Source organism: Mytilus edulis, chromosome 10, assembly GCF_963676685.1.
Source record: "Mytilus edulis chromosome 10, xbMytEdul2.2, whole genome shotgun sequence".
NCBI classification, from domain to species: domain Eukaryota; kingdom Metazoa; phylum Mollusca; class Bivalvia; order Mytilida; family Mytilidae; genus Mytilus; species Mytilus edulis.
In genome coordinates this window covers 65,143,529-65,164,856 of record NC_092353.1, presented here as the reverse complement: position 1 = coordinate 65,164,856, position 21,328 = coordinate 65,143,529, and the positions used below count along the sequence as shown (strand labels likewise).

Sequence of the window (21,328 nt, the reverse complement as noted above, 5' to 3'; positions counted from 1 at the left end):
GATCTAAAAGCAGTGTAAGGGAGGTAATCCAAACACATTAATTTACAATCCAAATTCAGACTTGTATGTCAGATATCAAGCTTGTATATTGCGTCTATTTTTGCGACCCCAACTGTTCAGGCTTGAACTTCGGTCGTATCCAGCTGCGCTCTGCGGAGCATTTATTTTTTATGATTGTTGCAGTTTCATGTAATCGTAGCAGTGCCTATAAAGAACAGTACATTTTGCCGAGCTTTTAAAAAAGCTAATAATTTTTGTAGTAAACCGGCGTAAACTTAGTGTAACAAAAAAATCCGATCGCCTCTGTTTCGGAGATTGATTAATGAAACAGCCATCTTGAATATTATTGGTCGCCGTATCCACCCCTTTTTGTGTATTTAGAGCATTTCAACACACTCATTTGGGTCAGAGAAGACCCTTGGTGACTCCTGAGTGTTCTAACCATATAGTTAGTCAAAATGTCAGGACAGAGTATTTTAGATCGCATGACTGCGGCTAAACACAGCCTCTCGGGCCAAGGGTTGGCCAAGGTTGTATGTAAAGCGACTACAGAAGAAGTCATGGGGCCAAAGAAAAAACATCTGGATTGTAAGTAACCCCAAAATTAGCGGTTACTGTATGATGACATGGCATAAATAAGGAAGGATAATTGTGTTATTATTTGACCTGAGTTTGGGGTGATGGTTGGTATGCAGCTGGTGATGATAGGGTACATTTACCATGACAACTAAAGTATAAATAATTTAGTCCCTTGTTGGGTTCTGAGGGTGGACAACTTAAACAATTTCCTCAGAATAAATTGCCGTAGGGATATTATTCTCTATAGGTCCATGTTTGCAGTTTGTTCTCTTGAAAAACCATTTACCATCATGTCCATGGGCATGGATTCATTGGCCCTTACTTTCAATAATAAGCCTAGCATCCTCCAGAACTGATCATTATTCGAAACGGGCCTTCATTTAAACACACACTTTCACTGGATATGTGTTGTCAATGATGTCATTTCTGTTATGCTGAATTTAAATGTCCATTTGTATTAATTTCCTTGAACATGTTGAAAACAATTGTTTTGGAAAACTTCATGTGTGTGTAAGATAAATTGCCAGAATGCAAGGTCTTGGTTCCTTAACTGGATTGAGCCGTGCACTTTTTTTCGTCCCTGCAGAAGATGATAAAATTAACAAACAGTCAAAAGTTTCTCTTGATACGGTCCACTCAGGTACACAGTTTAAATAACCAATTATTGTCAGGTATCTATTGTCCATCTATTGTCCATGTCAATCAAAATAGCTCACTTCAATTATTATCTGTGGGGAAGTTCTCAAACCTGTTTCCCAACTTAGTTTATTTTGGCACCTTCTGGAGGAATGAAAAAAGTGCACAGCAATATCCTTGTAATTTTTTATTTTTCTTTAACATTAAACACATTTGAAATTTATTTATCTAGGGCATGCTATGCCTGAAATTTTTTACAGATACACAGGTTTGTCTGTACTCAGAGTAAATTTTGAGGTGAAAATACGACCATTTTAGCCATAGGGTCCACATGAATCTTAAACATACCAGATGGATATTGATTTTATCAGGGTTTTTTTTTAATTTTATCTGCAAATGAGAACCTGTGGAATGTAAATAAATGTTTGTTCATATCATGGAAGAGATTCTTTGAACATTGGATTAATATCATTGATTAAGAGTTTATTCTTTAAAAATACATGAGTGTCTGAGATTTTTATACGATCGCAAAAAATTTTTTCGTCGTCTGTGTCTTCGTTGTTGTCTGCGTCATCCGAAAGCACATTTGGTATTCGGACAATAACTTAACTTTACATGAATGGATCTCTGTGAAATTTAATAAGAAGGTTCAATAGCCTTTAAAGTTTAAGGTAGTTTGGGATTGATTTTGCTGAAGATGGTCTCTACCGTTTAGGAAATAGGGGCCCAAAAGCCATTGAAAAGGGGCAAGCATTTTTTTTTAACTTTCAGGATATTAACTTGTGTGTAAGTATTTCAATTGCTCTGAAATTGTACCACAATGTTTATTACCACAAGTTGAAGTATTGGATTTATTTTGGGGCCAACAAGTTACGAGGGTGGTAAAGGGGGGGGTACTTGCACGAAAAAAAAGTTGAACGTGAAATAATTTCTTTAATGAACGTTGCACTAAAAATAAATACTTTTAATAATATGTGAACCTTTTGTGACTGAATCACTGTCTTCTTGTATATATTATAGCGAACCCTATGATAGTTTTCCATAGATTCACCTGCAAGTTACCTGTCGATTTAAACTTTTGTAAGTTCTATTGTCCCATCTAACAAATACAACAGGTATTGTTCTCTGTATAGTTCATTCACCAAGACCTTTAAATTTCTTCTAGGAGAAATATATCACTCATTGATTAATTTACCTGACCAAAAAATTATCTGTTTTTTTATTGAAATACTTCTATAAACTCACATAAACTGTATGCAATATTGTATTTATTCAATATACTATTAATATATTTTCAATCTGTTCAATATAAAATCTGATTTAATAATAAAAAGTATATTTTAGACACATTTTTTAGTATTTTCCAAAGAATTTGCATGTTTTTGTTGTTGTTAATTTATAGACTATGTTTATGAAGACCTTAATTTAAAAATAATAATATTCAAATTTTTATTTATCAAACACACAAAAATATTTATTGAATATTTGATCAGAAATCAACTTTTAATTTTTAAATCATTATTAATATTGAACACATTAAAAACAAGTTTTTGGTTTTGAATAAATTACAACACCACATGCAGTTTTGTGAGTCCTTTCTTAGTATTGGTATAAGTATTTTTTCATCATTGACAGTTCAATTTTTTGTTCAGGTAAATTAATCAATGAGTGATATATTTCTCCTAGAAGAAATTTAAAGGTCCCAGTGAATAAACTACACAGAGAACAATACCTGTTGTATTTGTTAGATGGGACAATAGAACTGCCAAAAGTTTAAATCGACAGGTAACTTGCAGGTGAATCTATGGAAAACTATCATAGGGTTCGCTATAACTCTTTGTTTTACTTGATATTCCCGATTTAGTATACAAATTTATGATATAATTGGTTTACGGTTTTTGGAAAGTATTTCTTGACGATCCCTGTCAAGTGTTTGAATTTTATTTGAAAAATACCGAGCACGCAAAATAAGACTTTGAAAATCACAATGCACGTAAAATTAAATAAGCAGAACACGTTGAACGAGGCACCCGTCTTGCACGACTGAACGTCAAATAAAAAAGTATAAACACGTTGAACGTGAAATAAAAAAACGGCGATCACGTTGCACGAAAATAACCCTTTACCTCCCTCAGTTATGAGTGAAGGGCTAAAAAGGGGCTTTTAAAAAACATGCATTTTTGTATTTTCTGTACAATAACTTGTGTGTAAGTGTATGGATTTTTCCGACATTGTACCACAAAGTTTCAAATCACAAAAGGAAGGCTGGGATTGAGTTTGGGGGATACTGCAGGAATTAGGGGCCAAAAAAGGGCTAAAACAAGCATTTTTCTAGTTTCTGGACAATGACTTGTGTTTTGAGTGTTTGGATTTCTCTGAAATTGTACTACAATGGAAAGGGTGGGATCCATCATCCAGTTTTGGCAAAACTTTTGGGTTATTGCTCCAAGGGGGATTCAAAAAGTTAGGGGTTGGTCAAATTTTGTTAAAGGGTTCAAGAAGAAATCTTTAATTGTACATTATTGTGCAATAAATTTGTAATCCAAATTCAGAGCTGTAGTAAGCTTGAATGTAGTGTCCACACTTGCCCCAACTGTTCAGGGTTCGACCTCTGCAGTCATATAAAGCTGCACCCTGCTTTTATTTATAAGAGTCTAAAGTAATTCTACATAATTCTGATCTAGAACACATGTTGGGGACTGTCTTTTTCAGTCTCAATACTGCTTTACAAAATTTAAGATGAACCTTCTCAAAAGGAAATTTTCCTGCCAATGCATGTCTTAGTATCACAAAAAGTATTATTTACAGCAGCACTATTGGATGACCTAAAAGGTGACTGAAAATTATCCATAAACCAAATTTCAGAGTTTTATGTCAAAAGAGTATCAAATAGATTTATATGACAAATAGTCCATTTGCCAATTCCCGTATTTGACCCTGTATTTAGAGATCCCTTTTTTAGTTGCCTCCCTTAGGAGTGACATAAATTTTATTCACAATGTAGAGCTAGCAGAAAGAGCAAATTTACCTGTGTGTAATGTATGGTACAATGTATCTTTAAGGTTTTCAAATCTTTTGATTACCATGATTACATTCATTTGTTGTTTGCTGAATACTTTTGTTATCAGAAATTATTTTTCGTGAAAAAATAGTGAAACCGATACCTTTCTTTCAATTCATTAGTTTTTTCATTGACAAAAGCCAATTTTGTCCTGTATAGAACCAGTCTATGATTAACAAAAGGGAGTAATTTGTTTAAAAAAAGTGTGTAATAAAAGAATCAAATCCGTTATGAATTGGCAAATGGACTATTAGTTGGAAAAATTAAAATTGGATATATATTTTCTCAATAGAAATAAAACTTGGATATCAATGGATTCTTCAGCATGCCTACCTTTCCCAGGTTATATGTAACCTATTTTCATGCTCTTATTTTGCAGATTTAATTCAATGCACCAATGAGCCAAATGTTTCCATTCCACAGTTAGCCGATTTACTGATTGAAAGAACACAACATACAAACTGGACAATAGTGTTTAAGTCCTTAATTACGATACAGAATTTAATGAATTATGGCAATGAGGTATGTATCACAAATAACTTAGATATGGTAATTGTATAACTTGATAAGGATCTATGATGAAGAAGGATCCTCTTACCATGTTTACGTAACAAAGATGGGTTTTTGACCAGATTTTCTAAGAAGAAAAATTAATTTGGGGATGTACTGCAATCAATGTCCATTTATAAACACAAAAAGGCTTAAATGATATTTTTTTCTTATTGTATATATTCAGTGATATTGATATGTTGTTTCCTGCGACTAAATGAAGGTCAATTTTATTTTTACATTACAATAAATAGCAAGACACTGTACATAGACAAACAATAATTGAATGGAAATTTATATTGAAATTAGAAAAGGTGAAAATTAATGTGAAATTGGCATATTATAGCATGGTCAGCAATTGAGACTTGAAGCAGTTTCTTATATTTAGTAAAATACTAACTCAATTTCACATTTTACTTAATTATGATTATAACAATCAATTGTCATAACTTTTGTCAATTTTCTTTTACATGTATGAGAGTAATGTTTTGGTGTGTAGGATCTGTGTACGATTGATCGGAATAGGTGTATCCTGTGGGCACAGTGACACTATGACAATAAATACAATTATATTTTATTTTATTTCAGAGATTCACACAGTATTTGGCCTCCAATAACTGTACTTTTAACCTCAATAACTTTATAGATAAAGCTGGAGTTCAAGGTGAGAAAAAAGAAACTCAAGGTGATTAAAATAGCCTAATTGCTGTTGAAAAGTGTACACTTTATCTTACATAAACAGACAAATTGAGCCTTTGAAGGCACTTACTGTCTGTGACCATCCGTCCTTTAACTGTCTGTCGTCTGTTGTCATCATCTGTTTAAAGAAACACTTCCTTACATTTCCAGGCATAATGTTACAAAACTTTTCCTGTGTGCTTCTAAAGGTATCTAGCTTAACATTTTGTCTTGTGATTTGCTCTTGCAACATATATGGTCACTGTTGCTTAAACAAAACAAAGGGGATAAAATACAAACTGAAGTAATTGGAGCAAAACTAACACTAACATCAGCAGTCTGAACAGGTCAAGGTCTTTCTCCTGTTAAATGTTTTGAAAATATTAATAACCGATTTTTGTCTAACATGCAATTAAAGTTGTAGAAGGTCAAACTTTAAGATTACTTTGTGGCGATAAGATTACTATGAGGCTATAAGATTACTATGTGGCAATAAGATTACTATGTGACGATAAGATTACTATGTTACTCTATGTATTGATAAGATTACTATGTTACTCTATGTAGGGATAAGATTACTATGTGGCAAAAAGATTACTATAAGCACTGTTGTAAGATATTTGTATGAAGATTTATATTTTTAAATTTTGAAGATAGAATAGCTTCATACTTTGTATGATGATGTCTTATGTTACAAAGTTTCCATATATGTCTTGCCTAATTTTCATGGTTCAGCGACTGCTTTAAAAACATGTAGTTGGTTTTTATACGACCACAGAAATTTCTTTTGTCTGTCATTGGTTCCCTGTACCTATCTGATTAGCACATATATTCCATATTTCTTATTTGTATTCATATCTTGTGTCTCATTTTCACCATCCATGGGTTAACATTTTACTGTATAAATACTTGTATCTCAAAGGCAGTCATATTATTCAGAATGTCATAATTATTTCAAATGATGCATCATTTCTTATTATTCCACTGCATGTTGATTAGTGAAATCAACATTTGATTGGTTGAAACTATCACATGTGACGTTGAACAAAACTTCCTATTCCCCTCTGAACATCTTATTCCCCACTACAGATCGTGACTTTGTAGTATGACGTTACACACGGTTAATGTACATACATTGTACCATTTTGAAGGTGGTTTTATTTTAAATATCATTAGTATAGTCAGTACTGTGTTAGAATTTATTTCAGCGTTAAAATTAAAAGACTATTTATTTACTTTCGATTCGTACTGTTTATCAATGTTTATTTATTAAAAGAAGCAGATAAGACAAGGTCAAAGTCCTCGTGAAATATGAATTTCTTTGGTGAATAAATCGTCATATCTCTCTCAGCCACGGGAAATAAATGTATAATGTTCACTAGTACTTGAATCATAATTTTTGAAATAGCATTTTAGGTAAGATGGGAAAACTTTCTATATTAAAGGTTTTGTTTAGATCCCTGAACCATCTTAAACACCATTGTGGTTTTTTTTTATTACATATTGTGTTGATTGTCCATTTTTCTTTTTAGGCTATGACATGTCAACTTATATAAGAAGATATTCCAAATACCTAAATGAAAAGGCTGTGTCATATAGGTCCATGGCATTTGATTTCTGTAAAATCAGACGAGGGTAAGATTGATATTGAGTAGTACTAGAGAAACTCTTTGAAAGGACAAAACTTCTCTAAATGTTAAATTCAACCTTGTCTTCATTTCTACCAAATTGATCAAATAACTCTAGTTATTGCTAATATATGATGATCTTTGCCTAATTTTAATTGATTTTGTCTTTTATCTTAAAAACTTTGATTGAAAATGTGAACAACAAACATTATAAGCAAAACTATATCTATAAAAATACCTGAATACATTGATATGATGTAATAACAGTCTTCATTTATGCTGGACCCACAGGCCAACCAGCCCTGACTTGTAAAATTGATGTAAAAAATATCCTACAGGCCTTATAGAATTTGACAGATATTATCAGGGATGATTCCAGGTGTTTTCAAATGGGTCCCTTGAACATCAAATTGGGAATTTTTAAAACATAAAATCTAAGACGAAATAACATTATTTTCCTGTAAAAACGGAAAATGTATATTATTAAGTTTAACCTGTACACTGATGTTCATGTAAGTTGTAACATTTTGAATAATTCTGGATGGGCTACTGTTATTACATGAATATCATTGAACATGATGCACTAGTCTATCATCTTAGCTATAGTCACCTAGGCCTATTACAAAAAACATATATTTCAGCTAACATAAGCCACTGAAAAAATCATTCATCAGGTATTTTTTTAACAGCAGGTCATCTCTATAAATTTACCTTGATTCAAATGGATTTCAAATTGGACTGGTCAATTGTCGAATTCGAATGTCGAATTCAGAAAAGCAATTACAAAAGTTAATACATACTTTTAAATTAATAAGATATTTAAAGCATTGAACCAGTGTTCTTTAAAATTATTTTGAATCATCTTCAAAACTTTTGAAATAGTTCCATAATGATGACATCGTATTTCATGAATGGTCTATCATCAACATTATTTTCAAAAAACGCTCAAGCTTTTGTCTTTTGAGGAAATAATTTCTTTTACAAAACAAGTTTTCATCATATTATATAACCGGCTCTGCTGGGCGATCTGCTTTTACGAGATCGGCACCCATTATTAAACTTTATCCATCAATTTTATATCAAAATTTGAATTTTCTCTCTGCCGTGGTCTGCTTTGACACCCATTTTTATCAACCTGCTGGGCGATCTGCTTTTACAAGATCGAATACTCCTATAACATATTAATCAACTGAATTCAGCTGATAAAATTGTGTGCCACATTTGATTGGCATAATCAGTGGCAGATCCAGAACTTTTCATAAGGGGGGGCCCACTGACTGACCTAAGAGGGGGCCCGCTCCTGTCATGCTTCAGTGATTCCCTATATAATCAACCAAATTTTTCCCACGAAAGGAGGCTCGGGCCCCCAGGGCCCCCCTGGATCCGCCAAATGCGATCGTAAACAGCTAGCATTCTTATCCAGATTTTAAAACGTTTTGACAACAAACTATGAAAAATTATAGTTGCCTTAATCGGTGACAGACACTTTTCCGGAAATATCGATTTTTATTTTATTTTTCTGAATTGGGAATTCATTTTCATGTACATTTTTTTGGGGCCGCTGGCCGATTTAAGGGCCGTTTAGCGGCACTAAACTATATAGTGGAATCATCCCTGATTATATTAAAATTGGCTTCCGGACCTTGGATTTTAAAGTTTATTGTAGTGTTGTCAAATCGTAGTTTTACCTAACCGGTCCCTTGGATAATTGTTCCATTGGTTAACCCATAGTTTAAGTTGATGTTGGATGGTCTTACGTTTTATAATACAATGAATTGTAGTTTGTCCTTTGGCATTATAATATAAAAAAGAAGATGTGGTATGATTGCCAACTCTCCACAAGAGACCAAATGACACAGAAATTAACAGCTATAGGTCATCATACAGCCTTGAAGAATGAGCCAAGCCCATAATGCATAGTCAGCTATAAAAGGCCCAATATGACAAATGTAAAACAAATCAAACGATAAAACTAACAGCCTTATTTATGTACAAAAAATTACAAAAAACAAATATGTAATACATCAACAAACGACAAGACACAGAGAAAATAAAAAAGACTAAAGGATCATCAATATTTACAAGATCAACAAAAAGGAGATTTTGGTCTTGAATTCTATTCTCATCTACAATGTTGGAGAGTGTTCTATGTTCAATATGCACATTTACAAAGGTGAGTGACAGAAGCTCTAAAGAGCCTCAAGTGTATTTTGTTGGACATTTATAATCAGATAATTCTGATGCACTTGTCTTAAAGACCTAAATGTAGAGTGAAGTTCATATTTTGTGATGTCAATTTACACTGTATATTTTTATTTTATTTATAGAAAAGATGATGGAGTATTGAGGAAGATGAATGCTGAAAAGGTAAAATATGTGTTGAATAATTTACCCCTGTAGTTTTCTTTTTTTCATATTAATGCCCACATGTCTGACAACTTTGCAGCCAAACTAGTGTATAATAGTATGACATTCGTCTGAAGACATATGGTATCCAGACAATAGCTTGAGTACATCTGTATGTGAATGGTTTTTGTTTTTAGCTCACCTGGCCAAAAGATGTATGGTCCTTTGACTTATATTATCACTAAAATAATCTGTTTTCCACACTTTTCTTTGTCATGCTTAAAGATATTGATTTGAAAATTGGTAAATAGTTTTATCTGAACAAGTTACAGATCAAGTTTGAATTTTGTTACAATCTGATGATTTTGTGCAGAGTAATGGTCCTTGGACTTAGCAAATTCATCCAGAGACTATTTATGTTTATGTCATGGTTTTAGAGTGGGTCTCATTTGGGTCTAAGCATGACGCCGGATTGCGTCAAATTAAGTCAAATTAAAATTTAAATTTCCATTAAAAAGTCAAATTATTGTGTCGTGAAAACGGAAAATGAGGTTTAGCGGGACCCAGGAAATGAGAATTGCTTACGTACATAGTTCAAGTGGGATACGGGAATCTGACAAAACACTTTGAAAACAGTAAGCGGGATCTGGGATTGGAACCCCCCCCCCCCCCCCCCCCCCCAATGAGACCCCCTCTAGAGGCTTCTTCACAAATTTGTTAACAAACCTGAATATGGCCGCCATGACATGTTGTTACCTTTGCAATGTGAAAAAATATTTAGAACTTACAAAAGTCGGATTTCTCTTGTTGAAAGGGATTAATATTTATATTGCAATAAATTATTTAGAAGGAGGTACATTTAGTTTAGTTTATATTTCTCATTCTATGAGCATTTAGAGTTTAATCAAACTCCCAACAGCAATGTACTTCTCTTGTCAACTGAGTCTTGTATAATTTATAAATAGATTCAAACCATTTGAAGTAAAAGGGCATGTAATTCTCATGACAAAGGAAAGCAATGAATAAAGACAATTTAATAAGAAAGAGATAATTTTTATTTATTAGAAATAAAATCTTCTTGTCTGCAAAATTGCAAATTCGTAAATTCCGTGTCCATTTCCTGTCAGAAAAACATTGAAAATATCCGATTGTACATCATGTACATGGTTTTTAACAAAATTACCTGAATATTCTTATCCGATTTGCTGATATATTCTTATATCCGATATTCAATTACACGATAAAATTATTGCGAACCCTATCATAGTTTTCCATAGATTCACTTGCAAGTTACCTGTCCATTTAAACTTTTGTAAGTTCTATTGTCCCATTGAACAAATACAACAGGTATTGTTCTCTGTATAGTTTATTTGATGGGACCTTTAAATTTCTTCCAAGAGAAATCTATCACTCATTGATTAATTTACCTGAGTAAAAAAAAATTCTTCCAAATAAATAAAAATACACTTGTTATTGTTCAATATACCCTGGTTGTTGTTTTTTATTCTTCATTCAAAACTTTTTTTTTATGAAAGGATGTCAATAGTGTATTTATTAGGACATAACTCATTATAATAGATGCCCAAGGTGTATGAATGTGTGTTTTTGTTTATTTTTCAAATTCTGTAAACCAACTTATTCTCACAAATAGTTATTCATCTCAACTTATTCCTTTTATGCTGATTTCTCAGCTATTTATCTCAATAGATTAATAATTTTCTTGCTGTTTTATGTAAGGGAAGACCAAAAAGTAACATTTGTATAATAATTTATTTGTACTCTTATTTTATATATCACTGTTATTTTACTTTTGACCAATACAAGAGCTGCAATATGTGATGCAGTTATAGATGGCATAACGCTTGAAAAATCTGAGAACATTTTTAAACACTGTGGATATATTCATTAAAATTATCTCCCCTGGTTATTATTGAGTCTGACTGTTCATGTATTATGTAGTTCTTTTGCTTCATGCAAAGTGCAAATTTTGCATTGGATACATTATTTACACATTACATCAATTTAGATAAAAAAAAATATTTCAAGAATTACGTGATTAATTTGATTAAAAAAACGCTTTAATTTTGCATCTTGAATAATTTTGAAATCTTGAAAATGAGTTTGAAATTTATTTTGCAAACTAACGTAACTAAATAATAGCAATGCACACTTGGCTGAGATTCATTTTACTATCATAAATACTGAAGTATGAACAAACTAATCCCCCCTTAGACAAGCTTACCCTCCTAAAGGTTATAAGGTTAATTATACAAAAGTTTGATCAGAAATCAACTTTTAATTTTTGAATCAGTGTTTATTTTGAAACTATTAAAAATGTATTATTGATATTGAATAAATACAATGCCACATGCAGTTTTGCAGGAGTTCTTATTTATTATTTGTACATGTATTTTTATCATTGACAGTTCAATTTTTTGTTCAGGTAAATTAATCAATGAGTGATAGATTTCTCTTGGAAGAAATTTAAAGGTCCCATCAAATAAACTATACAGAGAACAATACCTGTTGTATTTGTTCAATGGGACAATAGAACTTACAAAAGTTTAAATGGACAGGTAACTTGCAGGTGAATCTATGGAAAACTATGATAGGGTTCGCTATAACATTAAAAATATAGGAAGGGTTTGGTGTTTTAAAATAATATTACAATAGCCGATATATTCATTTAGCCGATATCCTATTAGATGGAGTCAACTGTATTACTATACAATACTCATAAAATGCATTTTTTTCACTGCATTTTCTTGAATCACACATTAATAATAAAGTTTTATGATTAGGTTTGTTTCTAGTTTCTGAAGGTATTTTGTCAACTATGTTTTGCCAACTATTCATTTGGTAAATGACATGTTAATGTTTTAGCTATGGTTTATCATTACAGCTACTGAAATCTCTCCCTTGTTTACAACACCAGTTAGATGCATTAATAGAATTTGATGTAAGTATATTTCAGATAATAGTCAGTGTTGTCTAGCTAGGGCATACAAATGAATACTTATACAATACAAGGGATGATGTTGAGGATTGTTATGGCTCTTCAAACTACTGTTTTACCACTGTCCACCCATTCCTTCATCTCACATAGAGAAAATAGTTTGACAGCATACTTCTACAGTTTTGAGTAAGAACTTTCTTGTACTGTTTATTCAGAAATCATTGCGAGCATTTATTATTGCAATTTGTGTCTCGCCTTAACACAGTCAAAAAGTGAGACATAGGTATGCCCTTTATGGGGTCAGCATCAACATTGTTTTAGTTTATGATTAGTTCTAGATTATGGTGAACCACTAGTGGAAGGCCAATGATATTTGGTATGCAGTTGTATTAGCATTGGCACATTTCATTTCCTAATCCATGGAGATTATTTGGCCCTGATCCCTCATTCATGGTCTATTGACTTTGAAACTTTTGATTAGTTTACATGTATTAGTTTGTGATTAGGTCAGTTGAAGGCAAACCATTAGTGATAGGTCAATGTTCATTGGTATTCATCTGTATAAGCATAAGCACATATCATTTCCATAGTGATATTTGGCCCCCTCAGTCATGTTGTATTGATTTTGAACCTTTCACATAGTTCATATGTATAAGAAGTCTATACATATGTATTAGAAGCCTTTGGATAATATGTTCTTTTTTTTTTTTTAACATGGATAATATGTTCTTGCTAAGAGTTGTCTCAATGTTAAATATACCACATCAGCTTTTTATACGACAGCAAAATGTTTTGGGTTTCTATAATGCTATGACGTCATTGTCATCTGCATTGTTGTTTATGGAAGACACATTTGATTTCTGGATAGTTACTTTATTTGAAGCGAATTGATTTCTGAAATTTTATAAGAAGGTTCAATACCACAAAAGTAAGGTTGGGATTGATTTTGGGGTTATGGTACCAACTGTTTAGGAAGTTGGGTCTAAAAACAAGCATTTTTTGGACAATAACTAGTATGTAAATGTATGGATCTCTCTAACATTGTACCACAAGGTTCCATATCACAATAGGAAGACTGGGTATGAGTTTGGAAGGTTATTACTCTAAAGGGGGAGTCAAAATTTTTTAAGGGGTTCATATTTTTTTTCTTCAAAATTTCAAAAATTCTTTTTCAATTGCACAGTTTTGGGCAATGGATTTTTTGTAAGATTGTTCACCACATCTATCAGAAACCTATATTATGTCAAGAATCTGATCACAATCCAAATTCAGACAGCTTCAGGCTTGAATATTGTGTCCAAATTTGTTCCAACTGTTCATGGTTCAACCTCTGTGGTCATATCAGGCTGCACTCAGCGAAGCATTTTACTTATATTTGTTAAATATTGAAATTTTTGTAGAAAATAAAGACATCAACACCCATGTTATACTGATAAATCATATTTATATTATGTCTACATGTTTCACCACATGAGTGGGGGCATCAGGATGGTTACAAAAAGAAAAATTATCCCTGAGTTACTTTGTATGTGGACTTCCTGCAGTTAATAAAAGCAGAAGTGGTAATAAATATATCAATAGAAATGAAAAAAGAAATTGAAAATAGAAATTAAAAATAAAATGAGTTATTCTTAAAATTATCATTGGTTTGTTTATCCAAATACAATAGTGTTATTTACGTATGTGGTAATAGAATGAAATTAATGTTGGGTTATGTCACATCACAATTGTTTTGTTTGATGATGTTAAAATGAAAGTAAGAAGTGAAAGATATTTATAAAATGTCTGTTTCTATTCCAAAATAGACAACACCTGACTGGTGTCGTAAACAATTAGTATTCAAGAAGACTGAATCTTGTCTATAAATGACTTCATTTCAGTTCACTGTACTTTTTCTTACAATTTAACAATGCCGTTGTCATGACTACTGGCATTGTCACAATGTTTCTGGTGAGCTGCATAACCAGCATCAACAAATGGAAGTTTTTAAACGACCTTGACTGGCTAATAACCAGCATATTCTGTACTTCAATGTTTTATATCATACCTTTACCTATCCTGAAAATGCCACATATGTTTTCGAAACATGTAGACCAATTAGATAATTATACTTTGAAGTATATGTATACGTAATTAACAAGGATTGTTGTATTTGATGTTACAGCAGTACATTTAAATTCTTATGTATCAGATACTCCATGCTGCTGTATTCTTTGAGAGTAATCAGTTTGAAATGTTTTGTTTCAGTGTACTCCAAATGAGTTGACAAATGGTGTAATGAATGCTTGTTTTTTGTTGCTTTTCAAAGATCTGATCAGACTATTTGCATGTTACAATGATGGCGTAATCAACCTTCTTGGTAAGTATATACTTCTGTAAATGAAAGATACCAGAGGGACATTCAAACTCATTGAAAATATACTGACAACTCCATGGCTAAAAATAAAAAGACAAACAAACAAATATTAGTGCACAAGACACAACATAGAAAACTAAAGATTAAGCAACAGGAAACCCACCAAAAACTTGTGGTTATCTCAGGTGCTCCGGAACAGTATGCAGATCCTGCAAAACATAGGTTAAACATTGTAAACATTTTCAAAAACTATTTTCCTAAGAAACCACTGTACAAATTTCAACCAAACTTAAACTGAATGATCCTTACTGTATCTAGAAATAAAGCACATAGCTAAAATACATTAATTTACATCTCCTACAAGACATTCTTGTAAATTGAAGAGAAGACAGTCTTCAGGCTGAATGCTTTCTTACTACCTGATTGTAAGATATTACTGACAACTTAAAGTTTGTTGATTGGTTGGGGCCTATGAAACCTAGTAAATGTCCTTCAATCCTGCAGAGTTAAAGGTTTGAATACTTTGTTTTAGTTATTAATGTTGTATCATGGTCAATCATACATATCGGTACAAAGGAACCTTTATTCTAGGTTTAATCCACCATTTTCTACATAAGAAATTGCCTGTTCCAAGTTAGGAATATGACAGTTGTTATCCATTTATTTGATGTGTTTGATCTTTTGCCATTTGATAAGGGTCTTTCCATTTTGAATTTTTCTTGGAGTTCAGTATTTTTGTGATGTTACTTTTTATACCCACGCCTTGGAGGAGAGGGCATTAAGTTTAACCCTTGTCTGTCTGTACGTCCCAAAGTTGGTTTCCATTCTCTAACTTCAAGTTGCCTCAACCAAATGTTTTGAAACTTATACACAATGCTTATGATGACAAAACAAAGATCAAGTTTCAATTTTGTTGGTGTCACTTTATATATTCTGGAGTAATGCCCGTTTACAAACGAAGAAAAAGAAACTTACCATTATACATGTAGTACAAAGAAAAGACTATCCTCGGATCCAATGAATACTGGAAACCATCTGTCTGTAGCTTGTTTCAATATTTGGATGATTCATTGAAAACTTTTTTTTTCAAGTTTTCTTTTTAGCTCACCTGGCCCAAAGGGTCAAGTGAGCTTTTCTCATCACTTTGCGTCCGGCCTCCGTCGTCCGTCGTCCGTCGTCCGTCGTCGTCCGGCGTTAGCTTTTACAAAAATCTTCTCCTCTGAAACTACTGGGCCAAATTAATCCAAACTTGGCCACAATCATCTTTGGGGTATCTAGTTTAAAAAATGTGTGGCATGACCTGGTCAACCAACCAAGATGGCCGCCATGGCTAAAAATAGAACAAAGGGGTAAAATGCAGTTTTTGGCTTATAACTCAAAAACCAAAGCATTTTGAGGAAATCTGACATGGGATAAAAATGTTTATCAGGTCAAGATCTATCTGCCCTGAAATTTTCAGATGAATCGGTCAATCGGTTGTTGGGTTGCTGCCCCTGAATTGGTAATTTTGAGGAAATTTTGCTGTTTTTGGTTATTATCTTGAATATTATTATAGATAGAGATAAACTGTAAACAGCAATAATGTTCAGCAAAGTAAGATCTACAAATAAGTCAACATGACCAAAATGGTCAGTTGACCCGTTTAGGAGTTATTGCCCTTTATAGTCAATTTTTAACCATTTTTCGTTAATTAAAGTAATCTTTTACAAAAATCTTCTCCTCTGAAACTACTGGGCCAAATTAATCCAAACTTGGCCACAATCATCTTTGGGGTATCTAGTTTAAAAAATGTGTGGCATGACCTGGTCAACCAACCAAGATGGCCGCCATGGCTAAAAATAGAACAAAGGGGTAAAATGCAGTTTTTGGCTTATAACTCAAAAACCAAAGCATTTTGAGGAAATCTGACATGGGATAAAAATGTTTATCAGGTCAAGATCTATCTGCCCTGAAATTTTCAGATGAATCGGTCAATCGGTTGTTGGGTTGCTGCCCCTGAATTGGTAATTTTGAGGAAATTTTGCTGTTTTTGGTTATTATCTTGAATATTATTATAGATAGAGATAAACTGTAAACAGCAATAATGTTCAGCAAAGTAAGATCTACAAATAAGTCAACATGACCAAAATGGTCAGTTGACCCGTTTAGGAGTTATTGCCCTTTATAGTCAATTTTTAACCATTTTTCGTTAATTAAAGTAATCTTTTACAAAAATCTTCTCCTCTGAAACTACTGGGCCAAATTAATCCAAACTTGGCCACAATCATCTTTGGGGTATCTAGTTTAAAAAATGTGTGGCATGACCTGGTCAACCAACCAAGATGGCCGCCATGGCTAAAAATAGAACAAAGGGGTAAAATGCAGTTTTTGGCTTATAACTCAAAAACCAAAGCATTTTGAGGAAATCTGACATGGGATAAAAATGTTTATCAAGTCAAGATCTATCTGCCCTGAAATTTTTAGATGAATCGGTCAATCGGTTGTTGGGTTGCTGCCCCTGAATTGGTAATTTTGAGGAAATTTTGCTGTTTTTGGTTATTATCTTGAATATTATTATAGATAGAGATAAACTGTAAACAGCAATAATGTTCAGCAAAGTAAGATCTACAAATAAGTCAACATGACCAAAATGGTCAGTTGACCAGTTTAGGATTTATTGCCCTTTATAGTCAATTTTTAACCATTTTTCGTAAATTAAAGTAATCTTTTACAAAAATCTTCTCCTCTGAAACTACTGGGCCAAATTAATCCAAACTTGGCCACAATCATCTTTGGGGTATCTTGTTTAAAAAATGTGTGGCGTGACCTGGTCAACCAACCAAGATGGCCGCCACCGCTAAAAATAGAACATAGGGGTAAAATGCAGTTTTTGGCTTATAACTCAAAAACCAAAGCATTTTGAGGAAATCTGACATGGGATAAAAATGTTTATCAGGTCAAGATCTATCTGCCCTGAAATTTTCAGATGAATCGGTCAATTGGTTGTTGGGTTGCTGCCCCTGAGTTGGTAATTTTGAGGAAATTTTGCTGTTTTTGGTTATTATCTTGAATATTATTATAGATAGAGATAAATTGTAAACAGCAATAATGTTCAGCAAAGTAAGATCTACAAATAAGTCAACATGACCAAAATGGTCAGTTGACCCCTTTAGGAGTTATTGCCCTTTATAGTCAATCTTTAACCATTTTTCATAAATCTAAGTAATCTTTTACAAAATCTCCACTGAAACTACTAGGCCACAATCATCTTTGGGGTATCTAGTTTGAAAAATGTGTCCGATGACCTGGCCATTCAACCAAGATGGCCGCCACGGCTAAAAATAGAACATAGGGGTAAAATGCAGTTTTTGGCTTATAACTATGAAACCAAAGCATCTAGAGCAAATCTGACAAGAAGTTAAATTGTTAATCAAGTCAATATCTATCTGCCCTGAATTTTTCAGATGAATTGGACAACTGGTTGTTGGGTTGCTGCCCTCCAATTGGTAATTTTTAAAGAAATTTTGCCGTTTTTGGTTATCTTGAATACTATTATAGATAGCGATAAACTGTAAACAGCAATAATGTTCAGCAAAGTAAGATCTACAAATAAGTCAACATGACCTAAATGGTCAATTGACCCCTTAAGGAGTTATTGCCCTTTATAGTCAATTTTTAACAATTTTCATTAATTTGGTAAATTTATGTAAATTTTTACCAAATATAGTTCTCTGTTACTAATGGGCAAAGTTCATTATAGATATAATTGTAAGAAGCAAAATCGTTCAGTAAAGTAAGAACTTCAAACACATCACCATCACCAAAATACAATTTTGTCATGAATCCATTTGTGTCCTTTGTTTAATATGCACATAGACCAAGGTGAGCGACACAGGCTCTTTAGAGCCTCTAGTTTTAACTGTGAGCAAACCTTACTGCCCACAAAATATTTAAAATTCAACATCATTATATTCTAGCTGGAATCACAGGTATTATAGATATGATCTTGGGCAGTTGATATGCTCATAGTTTGAAATGCAGAAAAGCTCTTGAAAACTGTCATTTTTTTCCCTTTTGCAAATATGTAGGTGTTTGGCCCAACAAATCATGAATTAAATCTACGGGTGTTAAAAGGCTATATAGCTACTGAAGTTTACCAAAGTATAGGTTTCAAACTATATTATTATAATTAATGAAATATCACCTTTGATTTGAGCAGACAATTAGGGGCCGTTCTAATACTTATTGTACTTTGTCCTTCAGTGACTCTCTGAGATTGGCACACACTTATGTCATTTTTCAACAGAGGGAAATAATGATTATCTTTCTGAACTAACATTAAAACAAAGTCTTATGATAACCGTTTCAGTAATTGAAAAAGATGTCTTTAGGCAGATGTGTAAATATGGTAACAAAATAATTTTATATAGAAGTGTGTGAATGTCAAGGGTCACAGAACCCACTATGTTTTGCGTATTTACATTGTGAACGTCAAGGGTCACAGAACCCACTATGTTTTGCGTATTTATATTTAATATAAATGTGTGATATCTTTGTTTTTCAGAAAAATATTTTGATATGAACAAAAAACAATGTAAAGATGGATTAGAATGTTATAAAAGATTCCTAGTGCGTATGGATAAAGTTGGAGAGTTCCTCAAAGTTGCAGAGGTATGGAATTTTATAAGACCACAACAGTTTTCTGTTGTGCAATGTTATGACCTTGACAGCATTGTGTCATTGTGTGTGTCTTCTGAAAATCATTTGGTTTCCTGACAAACATTTGTATTTCTATTTAATTGTACCACAAGGTTTCATTCTGTAAAAGGAAGGTTAGGATTGATTTGAGGGTAATTGTCCTTACTGTTTAGGATCTAGGGGCAAAAACTTAACATTTGTTTTGGTTAGAGGACAATAACTTGTGTATAAGTGTATGAATCGCTATGGAATTGTACCACAAGGTTACATACCTCTAAAGGAAGGGTTAGATTATGGGGGTTATGGCCCTAACTGTTTATAGACTGGAAGTAAAAATGGAAGCACTTTTTTGTTATGCCCCCACTGTAGTGATTTAACCCTTGTCTGTCTGTACGTTCCTCTGTACCTACGTCCCAAACTTGGTTTCCCTTCTCTAACTTTAGTTTTCCTCAACCAAATAATATGAAACTTAATCACAATGCTTATTACCACAAAACACCAGCCAACTTAAAATTTTGGTGGTGACATTTAAAGAGTTATGCCCCTTTTCAAATGGAAAAATAACTGAATTTTTCGTTTCCATTCTTTAAATTCAGTTTGCTTCAATAAAATGTTATAAAACTTATACACAATGCTTCTTACCACAAAACACAGATTGAGCTTGAATTTTGGTGGCCTCACTTTTACTGTTCTAAATATATGTCCATTTAGAAATGAAAAATTGTTGAACTATTCGTTTCCATTCTTTAACTTTAGTTTGCTTCAACCAAATGTTTTGAAACTCATACACATTGCTTATTTCAACAAAACACAGATCCAGTTTGAATTTTGATGGCGTCATTTTTATTTTCTAGAGTTATGACCTTTTACAAATAAAAAAATTTAGTTTCTGTTCACTTAAAGTTTGTCTCAACTTTATGTTATGAAATGTATATATAATGCTTAACCACAAAACTCAGTTAAAATTCAAATTTTGATAGCGTCACTTTTACAGGTTTTTAATGCCCCATTTATGGGCATTATGTTTTCTGGTCTGTGCGTTCGTCTGTACCGCTTCAGGTTTCAGTTTTTGGTTGTGGTAATTTTGATGATTGATTGATTGATTGTTGGTTGCTTAACGTCCAGTGGCAAATATTCCATGCAAATTCAGGACGAGAACAAGTTCACAATAAACAAAATAGGTAGGTTGATACAAAAGAGGCCATCTGGGATGATAGTCGGGGAAATTTGGACTGCCACTGTAAAATGAGGGTATATTGGATAGGGACAGAAATTTTGCCTTGCAACAGGCCACCTACTGACCCCTCAAAGACTTGTTGCAAGGGTTCTTAACATGCAAAGAGCGTGGCACTCTCTTTACACGAGGCATCGGATTTAACATCCCCCTTCTGACTGGACGTGACTACTAACTTGATACATCCTGCACAGCCAAACGGAGGCCTCACTTCGGCAAGCGTTTTACTGCCGGTCAGGAGAAGACCAAGTGACCATATTCCTTTACACCAGTCACCCTTGGGGTCGTAATTTTGATGAAGTTGATGTCTTATCAACTTGAAACTTAGTAAACATGTTCCCCATGATGTGATCTTTCTAATTTTAATGCCAAATTAGAGATTTCATTCCATTTTTACGGTCTACTGAACATACACAATGATAGTGCATGGGGCATTCGTCTGTCCCGCTTCAGGTTAAAATTTTTGGTCGAGGTAGTTTTTGATGAAGTTGAAATCCAATCAACTTGAAACTTAGTCAACATGTTACTTATGATATGACCTTTCTTATATTAATGCCAAATTAAACATTTTATCCCATTTTCATGGTCCACTGAACATAGAAAATGATAGTGCAGATGGGGCATTCAT

The 21,328-nt window shown here is 33.0% G+C and overlaps 1 protein-coding gene across 1 annotated transcript in view; it reads left to right on the top strand.

Annotated features, from left to right (window-relative positions):
- Positions 1–308: 308 nt before the first annotated feature.
- The window catches only part of LOC139492250 (phosphatidylinositol-binding clathrin assembly protein LAP-like), a gene marked incomplete in the record, with an annotated part of 53,264 nt that continues 32,244 nt past the window's right edge, over positions 309–21,328 (top strand). The window contains 8 exon segments of the mRNA XM_071280447.1: positions 309–588; positions 4,656–4,798; positions 5,414–5,510; positions 7,036–7,138; positions 9,459–9,498; positions 12,380–12,436; positions 14,681–14,792; positions 19,333–19,439. Coding sequence (XP_071136548.1) covers positions 459–588; positions 4,656–4,798; positions 5,414–5,510; positions 7,036–7,138; positions 9,459–9,498; positions 12,380–12,436; positions 14,681–14,792; positions 19,333–19,439 — 789 coding nt within the window.